At 39.3% G+C, this 15,898-nt stretch overlaps 1 protein-coding gene across 1 annotated transcript in view; it reads right to left on the bottom strand.

Moving 5' to 3' along the window:
- LOC121387855 (potassium voltage-gated channel subfamily H member 8-like) overlaps positions 1–15,898 on the bottom strand; it is a 246,029-nt gene that overhangs the window by 40,227 nt on the left and 189,904 nt on the right. Inside the window, exons 3-7 of the mRNA XM_041519084.1 lie at positions 11,125–11,256; positions 9,789–9,958; positions 3,924–4,152; positions 3,255–3,412; positions 1,008–1,215 (exon numbers count right to left, since the gene is read on the bottom strand). Coding sequence (XP_041375018.1) covers positions 1,008–1,215; positions 3,255–3,412; positions 3,924–4,152; positions 9,789–9,958; positions 11,125–11,256 — 897 coding nt within the window. The remainder of the gene's footprint in view (positions 1–1,007; positions 1,216–3,254; positions 3,413–3,923; positions 4,153–9,788; positions 9,959–11,124; positions 11,257–15,898) is intronic.

Here is a 15,898-nt window from a genome sequence, read left to right on the forward strand (position 1 = left end):
CAGGTTAATAAAGTAAATTATCATATGGGTTTATGACATGGATATCATGGGTAAGTTAAAGGATAATATTTATTATGTCATACAATAATGGTGAGATTGAAATTCTTAACAATGTATTAACATTTATTGACAGCTGTAGTTCTAAACGTAAAGTTCTTGTTTTGCATACCATTAATAACCAGGTTAATAAAGTAAATTATCATATGGGTTTATGACATGGATATCATGGGTAAGTTAAAGGATAATATTTATTATGTCATACAATAATGGTGAGATTGAAATTCTTAACAATGTATTAACATTTATTGACAGCTGTAGTTCTAAACGTAAAGTTCTTGTTTTGAGGGCAGGATTTAACTCAGTGGGTGGAGTGCTCTCCTGAGGTCCTTGTGTCACAGGATCAAACCACCTCGGTGGATGAAGCTAACTGACTGGGTTTTGTCTCCTTTCAACCTGTGCACCCCAACTGGTCAAAGGCCGTGATATTACAATTGAAAAATGTAGCGAGTTTCCCCTCTAAGATTATACGTCAAAATTACCAAATGTATGTAGGGTCTCCATGAGTACTAGAGTACTCGCGCACGGGTCGCGTCTAGCAAGACTCGAGTCAGTTCAAAGAACTCGAGTACCGGTACAAGGTGGAATACAATGATCAACTATAATACAATGGGCAATATAGGACAATATTTTCAGCAGTAGATAATCAACGATATAAGTTATACAATAATTATATGATCTTTGACTAGATTCTCTTTTTAAACTGGCCGTCCGTACGTCACAACACTGAACATATCAACCGGTTTCTAAATGCAATACAATGGCATGATTTGGCATCGATGTTCAGCTCTGGAATTAAGATGCAAACTCGTGTCAGGATTCATATATACAAAATACAAAACTCCTGACACTAATTTCGTAAAATCAGTACAACACCCAAGCTCGCATAATAATCTCTATATAGTGCGCCAGTGTCACTAAACATGCATACTCTTTCCATTTGCACTCACCCACTGATCTGTTCCTTGGGTTCTTTTCGACCTCTTCCTTCCCAATAGCGTACCATATACAGGCTAACCAGTGGGCTAGCAGAGCAAACATTGACATAAAGAGCATTAGAACCAGTACACTGTACTGAGAAAACCGGTCTATCTTCTGCAGTAGACGAGCCAACCGCAGTAACCTAGCAACCTTCAACAAATGCATCAAACCAGTGCCCTGAAATATATATTAAATTTTTTATTTTATTAATTAACCAAGAAAAATGTTTTGAAATACTGTGAAACTGTTAAAAAGACCAGGGACCCAATTCACAAAGGTCTCTTAGACTCTGCTAGACAACAAAACATCCTCTTTGCAAGTCTTTTAGCATTGCACTGCGAAATCACAAAGTTGTTAGAGATTAGTGAATTAGGCCCCTGGTCTTTTTAACAGTTTCTAATCATTCTGATCACATTTCCTCATTTGATCTGCACTACAGTCAACCTTCTTGCATTTACCTGATTCCACATTTCGCAAAGATCATTTTGCACATAGGCCCAATCAACTACTGTACACACATCATGCTAAATATTGCATACAAAGATGAATTCCACAAATACAACAGCAATGGTCTCAGCCATCTTTGTCACTTAACATACAAGACTGGTTTCGGTGGCATCGTGGTTAGGCCATTGGTCTACAGGCTGGTAGGTACTGGGTTCGGATCCCAGTCAAGGCATGGGATTTTTAATCCAGATACCGACTCCAAACCCTGAGTGAGCAAGACTCAATGGGTAGGTGTAAACCACTTGCACCGACCAGTAATCCATAAATGGTTCAACAAAGGCCATGGTTTGTGCTATCCTACCTGTGGGAAGCACAAATAAAAGATCCCTTGCTGCCTGTCATAAAAAAGTAGCCTATGTGGCGACAGCGGGTTTCCTCTAAAAAACAGTGTCAGAATGACCATATGTTTGACGTCCAATAGCCGATGATAAGATAAAAAATCAATGTGCTCTAGCGGCGTCGTTAAATAAAATAAACTTTACTATTTTTAACATAGAAGTGTCTGTATACCCAGGGCGGTGAGAGATTTAGCTCAGTCGGTTGAGCGCTCACCTTAGGTGCTTGCGTCGCAGGATCAAACCACCTTGGGGGATCCATTCAACTAATTGGGTTTTTTTCTTGTTCCAACCAGTGCACCACAAGTGGTTAAAGGCTGTGGTATGTGCTTTCCTGTCTGTGGGAAAATGCACATAAAAGATCCCTTGCTGCATTAGAAAAAATGTAGTGGGTTTCCTCTGATGACTACGTGTCAGAATTACCAAATGTTTGACATCCAATAGCCGATGATCAATTAATCAATGTGCTCTAATGGTGTCGTTAAAAACAAAACAACTTTAACTTTGTTTTGATAAAAATAGTGGACAATGAAGTACTGCTCTGTTGGTATCACAAATGACCGGTTTTGATGTATTTCGATGCCTGCTATCTTAACACAGCATGTGTTTATTAAAGGGCCATTCCTGAGTTTGCTGCAATTTTTATGATGTTATTGACTAACAGAGACGTTTTAACTATTGTAATTACATATCAAATATATTTTTCTGCATAAAATATTAGTGGCTGTATATTAAATGTTTTTCTGATCATTCTAATATTTGTACTAGGTTAAATTTCATTTTATTTCTTTAAAAAAAAAAAATTCATATGCACAAAATTATTTGAAGACAAAAATCCAGTTTGGGCTCCTTACAAATATTAAAAGGACCAGAAACACACTGATATTCTAAACACGACAGTATATTTAATATGTAAGTTTAATCGTAGAAATATTTTATTAGTCGGAAACATTTTACAATGCAGCAAACTCAGGAATGTCCCTTTAAAATTATTATGGAGACGGACTATATCTACGGGAGATCAACTTATTTTATTACCCATATGGTTAAAAATATCTTGGTACATATCAAAGTGATACGTCCTACTGGAATGTCAAGTGGGACTTAATACTTTGTGACGTCATTGATTGGTACACTACAACCTTACAGGAATGTCAACCAAATGAGTTGAGTGATATAAATTAAGAGGAATTATGGGTAACAAATAATAATAAAAAATTTCTTAATATATTAAATTTGCTACCATTGCTAAAGCTTGTGACAACTGAAAATTATTTCACCCGGGACATAAACATGATACAAAATGGATTTTTTTTTAATATCTTATAAGCATCTATTGAAATTGACTCTCTGTAACCATGGAGATGGACTCACCGTATCTATGGAGAATATATAGAGGAGATCAAATGGAATGGCTGCCAAAAGGTCCAGGAGGAACCAGCCTCGAGAATACTTTGCGGCAATCGTCCGAGAATCATACACAATCTGACCACTCTTATTCACAAACGACGTACGGAAGTTTAAAATAATATCTGAAAATGAAATTTCAACATTCAGTACATTTCTTAATATTAAATACAAATTATACTCACCTGTGAAAAATTAAGTTTCCACAAACATTAAAAACCACATCTGTATTTTGTTTTACAAATGTCTGTTGCCTCTGTCTATTTCTGTTGAACATTTTGCATGAATGTCTGTTTTTGTCTCTCTCTCTGTGTCCCTCTGTCTCTCTCTCTCCCTCCCTCTCCCTATCCCTCTCCCTCCCTCCCTGTCTGTCTGTCTGTCACTCTGTCTCTCTCTGTCTCTGTCTCTCTCTTTCTCTCTCTCTCTCTTTTACTATCTCACTCTCTCTCTCTCTGTCCATATATATTATACTGAAAAGTGAACGAAATTGAAAGATAGGAGGAGTTGCCAAATCGGGAAGAAGTGAGATAGAATTCAAAGGTGTAAAAGAATGGGGGCAGTGGGGGGGGGGGGGGACCAAAAAAACCAAAAAAATAATAAAACTTTGACATAGGACCTTTAATGGATTTAACTCACCTACAATAAATAAAATTTCAACAAAAACATCCGAATATATGGATCCTCTCGCTTCATTCACTCGTTGGAAAGCAGCATTGAATGGCACCATGATGGCAATGTAAAACGTACACAGCAGAATCAGCCAATCCCAGCCGATCTTAAATATCCCATAATGCACTATGATGTAACGGGACTTCTTTGCTTCTTGCACCTTGTACTCTGGCATTTTGCCAGACATTGAATGAAGCTGTAATGAACATAAAAAATAAATATTTTAGTATTTAAATTTTTTTTTTTTAACTTTCTCCTTCAAGAAAAATACACCATGTTATGCAATAAAAGTATATGATTAGACATATGATTTTTTTTTTTTTTTAATTACACCTCAGAATATTTTAAGCTAAAATTATTTCCTGTTTAGCACCTGGTTATTGCAATACTTAGTCTAAACTGAGATTAAAAAAAAAAGGTTTCCTGTTGTTTAATGATACCACTAGAGCACACTGATTAATTAATCACTGGCTGTTAGAAATCATATATTTGGCAGGGCTGTAGCTAGGATTTGTTGGGGTTTTTTTTGGGTGTTTTTTTTTTTGTGTTTTGGGGGGGGGGGGGGCTACTGAGTAGTTAATAGTCTAAAACTCCTTAAACGGTTAAGAAGAGAATTTTCTTTAAGTTTCTATATTTTTTTCTGGATTTTTTTGTTTGTTTTGTTTAACAACACCACTAGAGCACATTGATTAATTAATCATCGGCTATTGGATGTCAAACATGCGGTAATTATGACTCGTAGTCATCAGAGGAAACCCGCTACATTTTTCCTAATGTAGCAAGGGATCTTTTATATGCAATTTCCCCACAGACAGGAAAGCACATACCATGGCCTTTGACCAGTTGTGGTATACTGGTTGGAATGAGAAACAACCCAATCAGCTGAATAGATCCACCGACCTAAATCCCACCCCCCTACCTTGATAAGGAAGTAAATGTTTTATTTAACGATGCACTCAACACATTTTACTTAGGGTTATATGCGTCAGACATATGGTTACGGACCACACAGATATTGAGAGAGGAAACCTGCTGTCACCACCTCATGGGCCACTCTTTTTGATTAGCAGCAAGCGATCTTTTATATGCACCATCCATGAGACAGGATAGCACATACCACAGTTTTTGATGTACCAGTTGTGGTGCACTGGCTGGAGCGAGAAATAGCGCAACGGACCCACTGACGAGGATCGATCCCAAACAGACCTCGCCTCAAGTAAGCGCTTTACCACTGGGCTACGCCTCACACCCCCCCCCCCCCCCTGTCTTGATAAAAACAGCAACATGGGAGGACTAGCTGTCCTCCATTCACAAGAAGTTTACTTAATGACTATATACAAATCTAGGGGTTTTAAGATACTTTTGCATTAAAAGGGTATTTAGGGGTGGGATGTAGTCAAGTGGTAGAGTGCTCACTTGACGTGCAATCGGTCTCGGATAAATCCTCGTCGGTCGGCCCATTGGGCTATTTCTAATTCCAGCCAGTGCACCAACGATTGGTATATCAAAGGCTGTGGTATGTGCTATCCTGTCTGTGGGATGGTGCATATAAAAGGTCCGTTGCTACTAATGGAAAAATGTAGCATTTTGTTTCTCTATACACTACATGTCGAAATTACCAAATGTTTGCCATCCTGTGTGCTCTAGTGGTGTTGTAAACAAAACAAACTTTTAAAAGGGTACTTCTGCATGTCCTTTCATTTCAGCTTATTTTCGTGCTTATATCCAATTAAGGTTCAAGCACGCTGTCCTGGGCACATACCTCAGCCATCTGGGCTGTCTGTCCAGGACAGTTGGTTAGTTGTTAGTTGGTTAGTGGTTAGTAACAGAGAAGAGGGTGTAGTGGCCTTACACCTACCCAATGAGTCGTTAAAACTCACTCTAGATGGGAGCTGGTACCGGGCTGTGAACCCTATACCTACCAGCCTTATGTCCGATGGATTAAGCACGATGCCACCAAGGCCGGTACTTCTGCAGTACAATAAAACAGCACTTGTATTCCAGAAGGAAACTTCTGCAGTGTGCCAAGAGGACTCTTAATTTTGCATGAAAATTAAATTTTTGCACTAAAAGGAAACTATAAATAGGAAAATGGGAACTTCTGTACTAAAATAATACATGTGTTTCAAAAGGAGATTGTGCCACAAAAGACACTTCTATACCAAAATAACCATTTTACCCCAAACGGGCACAGGTGCACCAAAAGGGCATTTTTTTCTATCAAAAAGGCATTTTGCATAAAAATACACCTCTGTACCAAACATGCACTTTTGCACTTTTAACAGGCTCTTGTGTGTAACAAAACAGGCATTTCAACATCAAATAGGCATTTGTGCACCAAAAGGCCACTTGTTAGAACAGGCTCCTGTGCAACAAAACAGGCATTTCAACACCAAACAGGCATATGTGCACCAAATGGCCACTTGTTAGAACAGGCTCCTGTGCAACAAAACAGGCATTTCAACACCAAACAGGCATGTGTGCACCAAATGGCCACTTGAGATAACACAATGTATAAATGCAGACAAGTGATATAACATTGTTTTATTACAACAGATACATTGAAAAGAAGAGATCAGACCATATGAAGATCAACACAGGTGAAACCTATGTTTGTGTCAGAGGCAGATCCAGAATTTGTTCTAGGGACGTGCACATTTAAAAAATCTACTAGACTATCAGGTTTTTGTAATTGATGATAAAACTGTAGTATGCTGTGGTAGTTATGGGTGTAAATGAAGCATCTTGGGATAGGGACTCCCCTCCCCCACAACCCCCCTCTGGATCTGCCAGCATATGTTCAACAGCAAGAGGAATAGAGATATCTAGTAGAGGACAGAGTACAGAGTGTTATACAAACATACATCGACAAAGATACAGTTTACACAGTGGCATTGTGGCAGTAACAGGTGACATATTACACAGCTGCATGTGTAATATATATAATACTGCATGACTGTTAGTGTAATACCACTTTTATGAACAGGTATAATAAAAATGGTATTTCAGCAAATAAGTGTGCTAATTAAAATATTGATACATTGTTTAATATCTGAGTTCATAAAAAGAGTTTTAAAGTGAAATAATTGCATGTTTTGTTTTTTACCAATGTGGGCAGTAACAGGTGACATATTACACAGCTGCATGTGTAATATATACAATACTCCATGACTGTTAGTGTAATACCACTTTTATGTACATTTAATGAAACTTAAAAAAAAAAGTGTAGTAATTTATTTCATTTATGATATACCATCCTAATGTACAAAGTATTTTATTTATTATCCACACTTATACGATAATAATGCACAAGTTCATATAAAAAACATATATACTCTTCAATAAAAGTAGGGGAACTCTAATAAGAATTTACAATGGCCTAAATTGTAAGGTATATTAGATGTGGGGAATGGTTATATGATAATAGTGAATTAATTGGGCAAACATTACAACTGGTAGTTTAGTATTACAGTAGGTTTTATGACCACCAAAGATCTTGAAGGATGAATGGGGTCAGAAGTGAAATTTGAAAGCTGACGTTTTTTTATCAGTAAATCGCAAATTCAAACAATAAAAATGACTAAAACCAAACAATAACAGATGTATGATCAACAGAATGAAAAAGATTGACAGAAATAATGTTCCACAGTGATTAATCAACCTTCCTGGAAATTGTCAAAATCGAGAATGACACCCCACGCATGTGTACAGGGCAACTGTGTGATGTATGTGCAAACTATGGAATGTGTTTCGGTATGTTGATAACATATCTGAACATTCTTTACTAGGATGTCTGTGGTCAAAACGTATGTTCGGTCTAATAGTTGATATTAACATTAATATTTCAGGTTCCCCTACTTTTTGTAAAGAGTATATATAATGCTGAATGGAATACAGTATTTTATTTATTAATTTTGTATTATTTTATTTATTTTAATTTGTACATTAAATGTGACGTACAAATTCATAAAAAAGAAGAAGCTGAAAGCAAGTGGAATATTTTATTTGTTACCCTCACAAATATACCATCGTTAATTTACATGTTCATAAAAATTGTATTACATTGAAAGACAGAGTGGTATTATGTAAATGTTTGCATTCAAAATCACATTTGTGAAATAGAAAAAGTCCATTCAACACTTCAACAACACCATAACATGATGACAAAATCACATACTTGTGTCCAAGGCGATTGTCCGAGCTGATTATACAGGCAGTGTACATGAAAACCTAGTGGAAAACTGACAAACCAAAATATTACGTCAATCTGACAGCAAGAATCCTAATATCAGTCAATCAACCACCTGAAATGAGCTCACATGGACCAAGGGAACATTGGGTCCTCTGGAAATGTCCTTTTACCTAAGAGCATGGATAATTATGTCAAGGGCACAAAACTGAGTATAAATAATCTGTGTAGTATTCTTAAGTCCATATACATGTATCATGGGGAATGAAGGGTGGTTAAATCCTCAAATGGAAAAAAAAGTCCCTTTTCTTTTGGTATTAGGACCCTGTTGGTGTACAAGGACAATATGTGTGTACGAGGACCCTAGGTGTGTCTGTAGACAGGTGTATGAGGACCCTACAGGTGTATGAGGACCCTACAGGTGTATGAGGACCCTATGGGTGTACAAGGACCCTATGTGTGTCTGTAGACAGGTGTATGAGGACCCTACAGGTGTACGAGGACCCTACAGGTGTATGAGGACCCTACAGGTGTATGAGGACCCTATGGGTGTACGAGGACCCTATGGGTGTACGAGGACCCTATGGGTGTACGAGGACCCTATGGGTGTACGAGGACCCTATGTGTGTCTGTAGACAGGTGTATGAGGACCCTATGTGTGTCTGTAGACAGGTGTATGAGGACCCGACAGGTGTATGAGGACCCTACAGGTGTATGAGGACCATACAGGTGTGTGAGGACCCTACAGGTGTATGAGGACCCTATAGGTGTGTGAGGACCCTACAGGTGTATGAGGACCCTACAGGTGTATGAGGACCCTACAGGTGTGTGAGGACCCTACAGGTGTATGAGGACCTATGGGTGTACGAGGACCCTATGTGTGTCTGTAGACAGGTGTATGAGGACCCTACGGGTGTACGAGGACCCTACGGGTGTACGAGGACCCTACGGGTGTACAAGGTCCCTATGGGTGTACGAGGACCCTAAAGGTGTACGAGGACCCTATGAGTGTACGAGGACCCTACGGGTGTACGAGGTCCCTACGGGTGTACGAGGTCCCTACGGGTGTACGAGGTCCCTACGGGTGTACGAGGACCCTAAGGGTGTACGAGAACCATATGGGTGTATGAGGACCCTAAAGGTGTATGAGGACCCTACGGGTGTACGAGGACCCTACGGGTGTACGAGGACCCTACGGGTGTACGAGGACCCTACGGGTGTACGAGAACCCTACGGGTGTACGAGGACCCTATGGGTGTACGAGGACCCTATGGGTGTACGAGAACCCTTGGGTGTATGAGGACCCTAAAGGTCTATGAGGACCCTATGGATGTACGAGGTCTCTAAGGGTGTACAAGGTCCCTGTGGGTTTATGAGGACCCTGTTAGTGTATGAGGACCCTATGGGTGTATGAGGACCCTATGGGTGTACAAGGTCTCTAAGGGTCCCTATGGGTTTTCGAGGACCCTGTTAGTGTATGAGGACCCTGTCGATGTATGAAGACCCTATGGGTGTATGAGGACTGTATACGTGTCCTACTCCCATCCCTACTGCTATGACTGGAATGAGAAGAGATGACATGTTTCCGAGCACTGACACTGCGTGGTGTGTGAGAGACAGTAAGCGACGTAAGCCATGCGTACCTGTTGCATGCCTACCCGGTGCAGTTTACTCTTGGCCTTGTTCTGCTTGCTGAACTGGCCCGACAGGTGGTACAGGACCGCGCGGCTGTGGCGCCGCTGGTAGTTGTAGTTGCCTGGCATATCGCTGGGGTGATTGTCGCCGTCATCACAGTCCTTGTCGTCACTGTTTTCTGAAATAACAGAGACGGAAAGGAAAGGAATGTTTGTTTGAAGAATGAAGGATTCACGGAAATAACCTGTGATTTCACATTTTAGTAAGGTGATATATATTTTATTTTTTTTAAATTTTGACGTTTACAACTCTGCAATCAGGTAATATTTATGCCTGAGAAAGTTACGGTTAAGGTTTGTTTAGTTTAACGATATCACTAGAGTACATTGATTTATTAATCATTTGGCTATTGGATGTCTAATTATGCTTAAGAAAGCATAATTTACCAACTACTTTTAATTATAGATTTTTACTTTGGTGTGTCATTGTGACCTTGACATACGCGACCGTTAAAACACTGACTATTAGTTTGGACAGCATAGGTTATTCCCGTGAACCCTTCAATATGTAATTAAGACTCAGTCAATGTAGTTAATTTTTATGTGATAAAAGAATACGATTATACATGTATAATTGGGGGGGGGGGGGGGGGGGGGCTGGAGCAAGAAATAGCTCAATGAGCTCACCGATGGGAATCATTTATTGAGAAATGAAGAGTTCAGGTGCAAAACGCGATATAAACCATTTTCTTTCTAGTTTTTAGTTAAAGCCATTATTGTATGTCAGTAAGATCTAATCGTAGGCCCGCTGATTTGCTGCAAAACGTGATTGATCCTTATGAAATTATATTGGGTAAATCCCGTTTTTTAAAAATCAAAACGCGATATACGCCAATAAAAAAAATATTTTTTACTGAAAATGAAAAATGGATATATTGCGTTTTGCACCTAAACTCTTCAAATGAACAAACTTGTACTGCAATGGCTGGATCAAATGGGATGACGTTAAAATTGTAATGAAGGTAACAGAAATTTAATTACAAAATCATAAATTCCCTTCATAGTCAATTCCTTGACGTGGTGAGGGGGCTTGTATGTCTCAGTGACCCAGAGAGCTATGCCAGCAGGAGCTTTGGCTTCTGTTAGGGACATCCAAGCTGGACTGGTCAATGGGTAGAGGCTAGACTGATATGGACTAAGGGTGAGGTAACCCTAACAGAAACCTTGAATGCTGAAGTCAGAGGTGTTGGGCTGCACGGCACATTCTAATAGACCACAATACCATACATCAACAGCTATTATAACTACATTTCAAATCATAAATATTAGTCCTATGTGATCTCACCATTGATGTCCATTTTGTTGGAGTCCAGCACTTTGTCGCGGGTGATGTCCTTGTGTGAGATGAGGAAGAGAACGACCTGGTTCTTCTCGTTCTTTATCGGCACAATGTCCAGCAAACACCAGAACGGACTTCCTAGATACAAGACAAAATAGTTTACACCATGGTATAAACATTTGACTAAACACTCTGGAGGTTTTTATTCTTAACTGATGCAATGGTTAGTAAGCGAATGGAATGGACTTCCTAGAAAACATATAATAATTATTATAAAATAATTATTAAAAAATTTTAACATTACCAAATGGTTTTCATTCTTATCTGACAAAATGTCCAACAGCAACTAAAAAACAGATAAGGAGAATCAGTCACTATAGTCCATTTGTAGAATAAGGGCGAGGTTTTGAGACTCAGTCTTACAAGAGTTTGCAATGTGTGGTGAGATGCCAAAATTCATCTAATTAAAGGATGTAAATTAATCGGTGATGATTACTTATACTAAAAGACCTATTTTCTTGTGATTCAGTCTCTATAGCCTTTTGTTTCAGAAAACTATTAACCCAAACATAATAGTAAAACATGACAACAAAAGAGAGAAAAAAAGTAAAGTTTGTTTTATTTAACGACGCCACTAGAGCACATTGATTTTTTTTCTTATCATCGGCTATTGGATGTCAAACATATGGTCATTTTGACACTGTTTTGAAGAGGAAACCCGCTGTCGCCACATAGGCTACTCTTTTTTCGACAGGCAGCAAGGGATCTTTTATTTGCGCTTCCCACAGGCAGGATAGCACAAACCATGGCCTTTGTTGAACCAGTTATGGATCACTGGTCGGTGCAAGTGGTTTACACCTACCCATTGAGCCTTGCGGAGCACTCACTCAGGGTTTGGAGTCGGTATCTGGATTAAAAATCCCATGCCTCGACTGGGATCCGAACCCAGTACCTACCAGCCTGTAGACCGATGGCCTGCCACGACGCCACCGAGGCCGGTACAAAAGAGAGAAAGAAATGAGACAAGACTGATTTCTTAAAACCATGTTCATATCTAATGAAGGTTCAAACATGCCTTCCCTGACCACTAAGTCTGGCTTGTGTCAAAGATTCTATCCAGAGCAGATAATTAGGTCAGGTCATGTCAAAGGGTTTAACATGCACATTTAGAATAAGCAGTTGTAGCGCACGCCTGTCATGGGGGCAGGTGTCGGCCTATGCCGGCTCCACAGTCCAGGAGAGGAAAAGGGTTTGGGGTGGGTGGAAGGAGGGGGCATTTGTGGTTCTACTGAATTTTGAATATCCCATAGGATTAAGTCGAAAAGGAAAAAAGTTGTGCAAATTCCTTGAAGTAAATTTGGCGCATTTTGGAATGATTCATCGAAAGAGAAAAAGATGAGCTAATGCTTAATTTTTATTTCAGTTTGCCGAATAGTAGCTCATAGCAAATAATTATCAACAGATCACGTAAATAAACTGGCCACTCAGTCTGTAATGACTTTTTGCAGTAAAAGAAAAAAGAGGTTATTCTACTAAATCATTAGCATTTTTAATACCAACTCATTCCCAGTCTGGAGCTCGCCGCATTAAGACGTGTTTGTTTCACCTGTGCACACTACACATACTTTCGCTTGCTCAACTTCGGAATCCTTTATTGGTGTTGTTTTTGTGAGCGAAATAAAGTTTTCTACTGGGATGAATACTGACACCCAGTAGCCGATATGTATTTTTGTGCTGGGGTGTCGTTAAACAAACATTCAATTCAATCGGGATGAATGCGGCCACAGGAACTGATTAAAAGCTGGAACGCATCTCGTTTCAACAGCCTGCACCACCAGGTTGGATTCTTTTTTAGTGAGATTCCTTGCCTCCAAGTAATTTTTCTGGCTGACTTTTGTCAACAAGTTTTTCCGTGACTCGTATGACGGCTATTCTACAGAATTCAATGGTTGTTTGCGTTTTGTATCTACATGTTGGAGCCTGTTCTAGCAGCACTGGAAGATTGACTGCCTCACTCTAAGAAGAAATAGGAAGTGGGGTCGGTCCCTACTACTCTTTTCTAGACTTTACTTTGTTTCATATTGGTACCATTTCATATCCTGCGGAGCCGGACCCATCCACACCACTATACCAACCATGACTCTAGTCTGATACTCTCTTGTTCAGATGGATCCAGCTTCTAAAGAACTGAATTTCCACACAGAACTACACCTTCCACATCTAATGACTGTCACTTTAGGGGCTTTCTTGACAGGATGCAGCCCATCTCGTCCCTACAACCTAGCTGTGAACCGTAACAGCCGTAACGAGCCCACACACGTGGACATATAGATTGGACTTTTCAACTTTTTAAACCTTTATTCAAAATTTTATGTCAAAATTGCCTCTCTTTTTTTCTATACTATTAAATTGTCCGATTCTCTCTTCTTTCTCTCATTTACTTTTGGACTATCCTTCTAAAATGCTCCAAATTATATAAATATTTGGATGAGCAGTCAATTCCTTTTTATTTTTGGCTAGTTAACTTTTTAATTAAAAAAAATTCCGAAATTCAGTCTTTTTCCAATTCACCCCCTCCCCTTCTATCCCGGACCCAGTTATTGGCAAAGTCAGATATTGTGCCAGGGAGAGATGTGCTTGAACCTTAATTAGATATAAGCATGTTAATATGTTATCCAATCCAATCCAGTACCAACTAAAATTAAGATTTCTGCCAATTGTTATAAGATCTATGTGCGAGATATTTTTGACTAAAGCATTAAATTTTCTTTAAAGAAATTGAACTTGACTAATTAGTTTTAAAACTTTAACCTCATGCATTTTTTATCTAATCTCTTAGATGTCATAGTAAAGTGGGTTTTTTAATGACACCATGAGAGCACCATTTATAAATAACTGGCTATTGGGGTGGGTGTGTTTTTAAACATTCGTTCGTTCCTTCCTTCCTTTCTTCCTTCATTCCTTCATTTATTCATTCATCATTCATTCATTTATTCACTAGCTACTGGATGAAAACATTTGGTATTTCTGACATGCCATCTTTAAAGGAAACCTGCTATATTTTTATATTAGCAGCAAGCAAAATTTTATATTCATTTTTCCACAGACAGGACAATACATACCATGTCCTTTGATATACCATGTTCTTTGGCACTAATGTATTTAACGACGCACTCAACACATTTTATTTATGGTTATATGGCGTTGGACATATGGTTAAGGACCACACAGATATTGAGAGAGGAAACCCGCTGTCGCCACTTCATGACTACTCCTTTCGATTAACAGCAAGGTATCTTTTATATGCACCATCCCATAGACAGGATAGCACATACCATGACCTTTGATGTACCAATCATGGTGCGCTGGTTGGAGTGAGAAATAGCCCAATGGGCCCACCAATGGGGATCGATCCCAAACTGACCGCACATCAAGCGAGTGCTTTACCACTGGGCTACGTCTTGCCTGAACTAAGAAGAAGACATAGTTAGATTCTGGAGCATTCATTTCAAATTATTTTCGTGCTTATATCCAATTAAGGTTCAAGCACGCTGTCCTGGTCACACACCTCAGCTATCTGGGCTGTCTGTCCAGGACAGTTCGTTAGTTGTTAGTTGTTTAGTGGTTAGTGAGAGAGAAGAGGGTGTAGTGGCCTTACACCTACCCATTGAGCCCTTAAGAACTCGCTCTGGGTTGGAGTCGGTACCGGACTGCGAACCCTGTACCTACCAGCATGTAGTCCGATGGCTTAACCACTATGCCACCGAGGCCGGTTGATTCTGGAGCAAGACAAAGTTCAGTGGTAAAGTGCTTGCTTAATGCACAGTAGATCCAGGATCAATACCCATCAGTGGGTCCATTGGGCTATTTCTTGTTGCAGCCTGTGCACCACGACAGGTATATCAAAGGCCGTGTTATTTGCTATTCTGTTCGTGGGATGGTTCCTATAAAATATCCCATGCTATATATGTGTGTGTACTAATGGAAAAATTAAGTGAGTTTCCTCTCTAAGATTGTGTTAGAATACCCAAACGTTTGACATCTAACAGCAGTGATAAATAAATCAATGTGCCCTAAATGTGTTGTTAAATAAAACACACTTTAACTTTTTAATTCGATTCTATTTTTTTTTAAATCCGAAAGAACCCGTGTCATATGCGTAAAGAAGAACCCAACAATCCAATTACTTCATCGGCACCATCGACAACACTGTCGTCCATGTTTACATGACAAACAGAACACCAGCTATAAACCGGAGCTTCCGACATCTCTACAAAGTTTAGCCATGGTTCGAGAAAACATCCTAAATAGATTTCACATTCATTACGGAATTTAGTAGGGACGGTCATATTTGATTAGAGCTCACTTATTTTATTAAATGTCAATATTATTGTTGGCCATAGGGATTATTGCATTAACTGTCCCAGGTGCCTGCAGGATGACTGTGCATATTACGGTTGTAATTTATTAATGAAATAATTAAATAGAAAACACTTAGCAGGCATCAGGCATGTATTAAAGCACATGGCCGAATATTAACTGTATTGTGTTGTATTGATGGAGACTATCGTCCTGCCAGCAAATCTTGTTTTGAATATCAAACTCAGACGAAACTGTCTGGACCTGTCTGAAACTGTATGTTTTGAGAGTTGGTTATAGTCCTTTGGAAGGAAGGATGGATGGAAGGAAGGAAGGATGGATGGAAGGAAGGAACGATGAATAGATGGAAGGAAGGAAGGAAGGAAGGAAGGAATGGATGGATGGATGGATGGATGGATGG

This window comes from Gigantopelta aegis, chromosome 13 (assembly GCF_016097555.1).
Source record: "Gigantopelta aegis isolate Gae_Host chromosome 13, Gae_host_genome, whole genome shotgun sequence".
In the NCBI taxonomy this organism is placed as follows: Eukaryota; Metazoa; Mollusca; class Gastropoda; order Neomphalida; family Peltospiridae; genus Gigantopelta; species Gigantopelta aegis.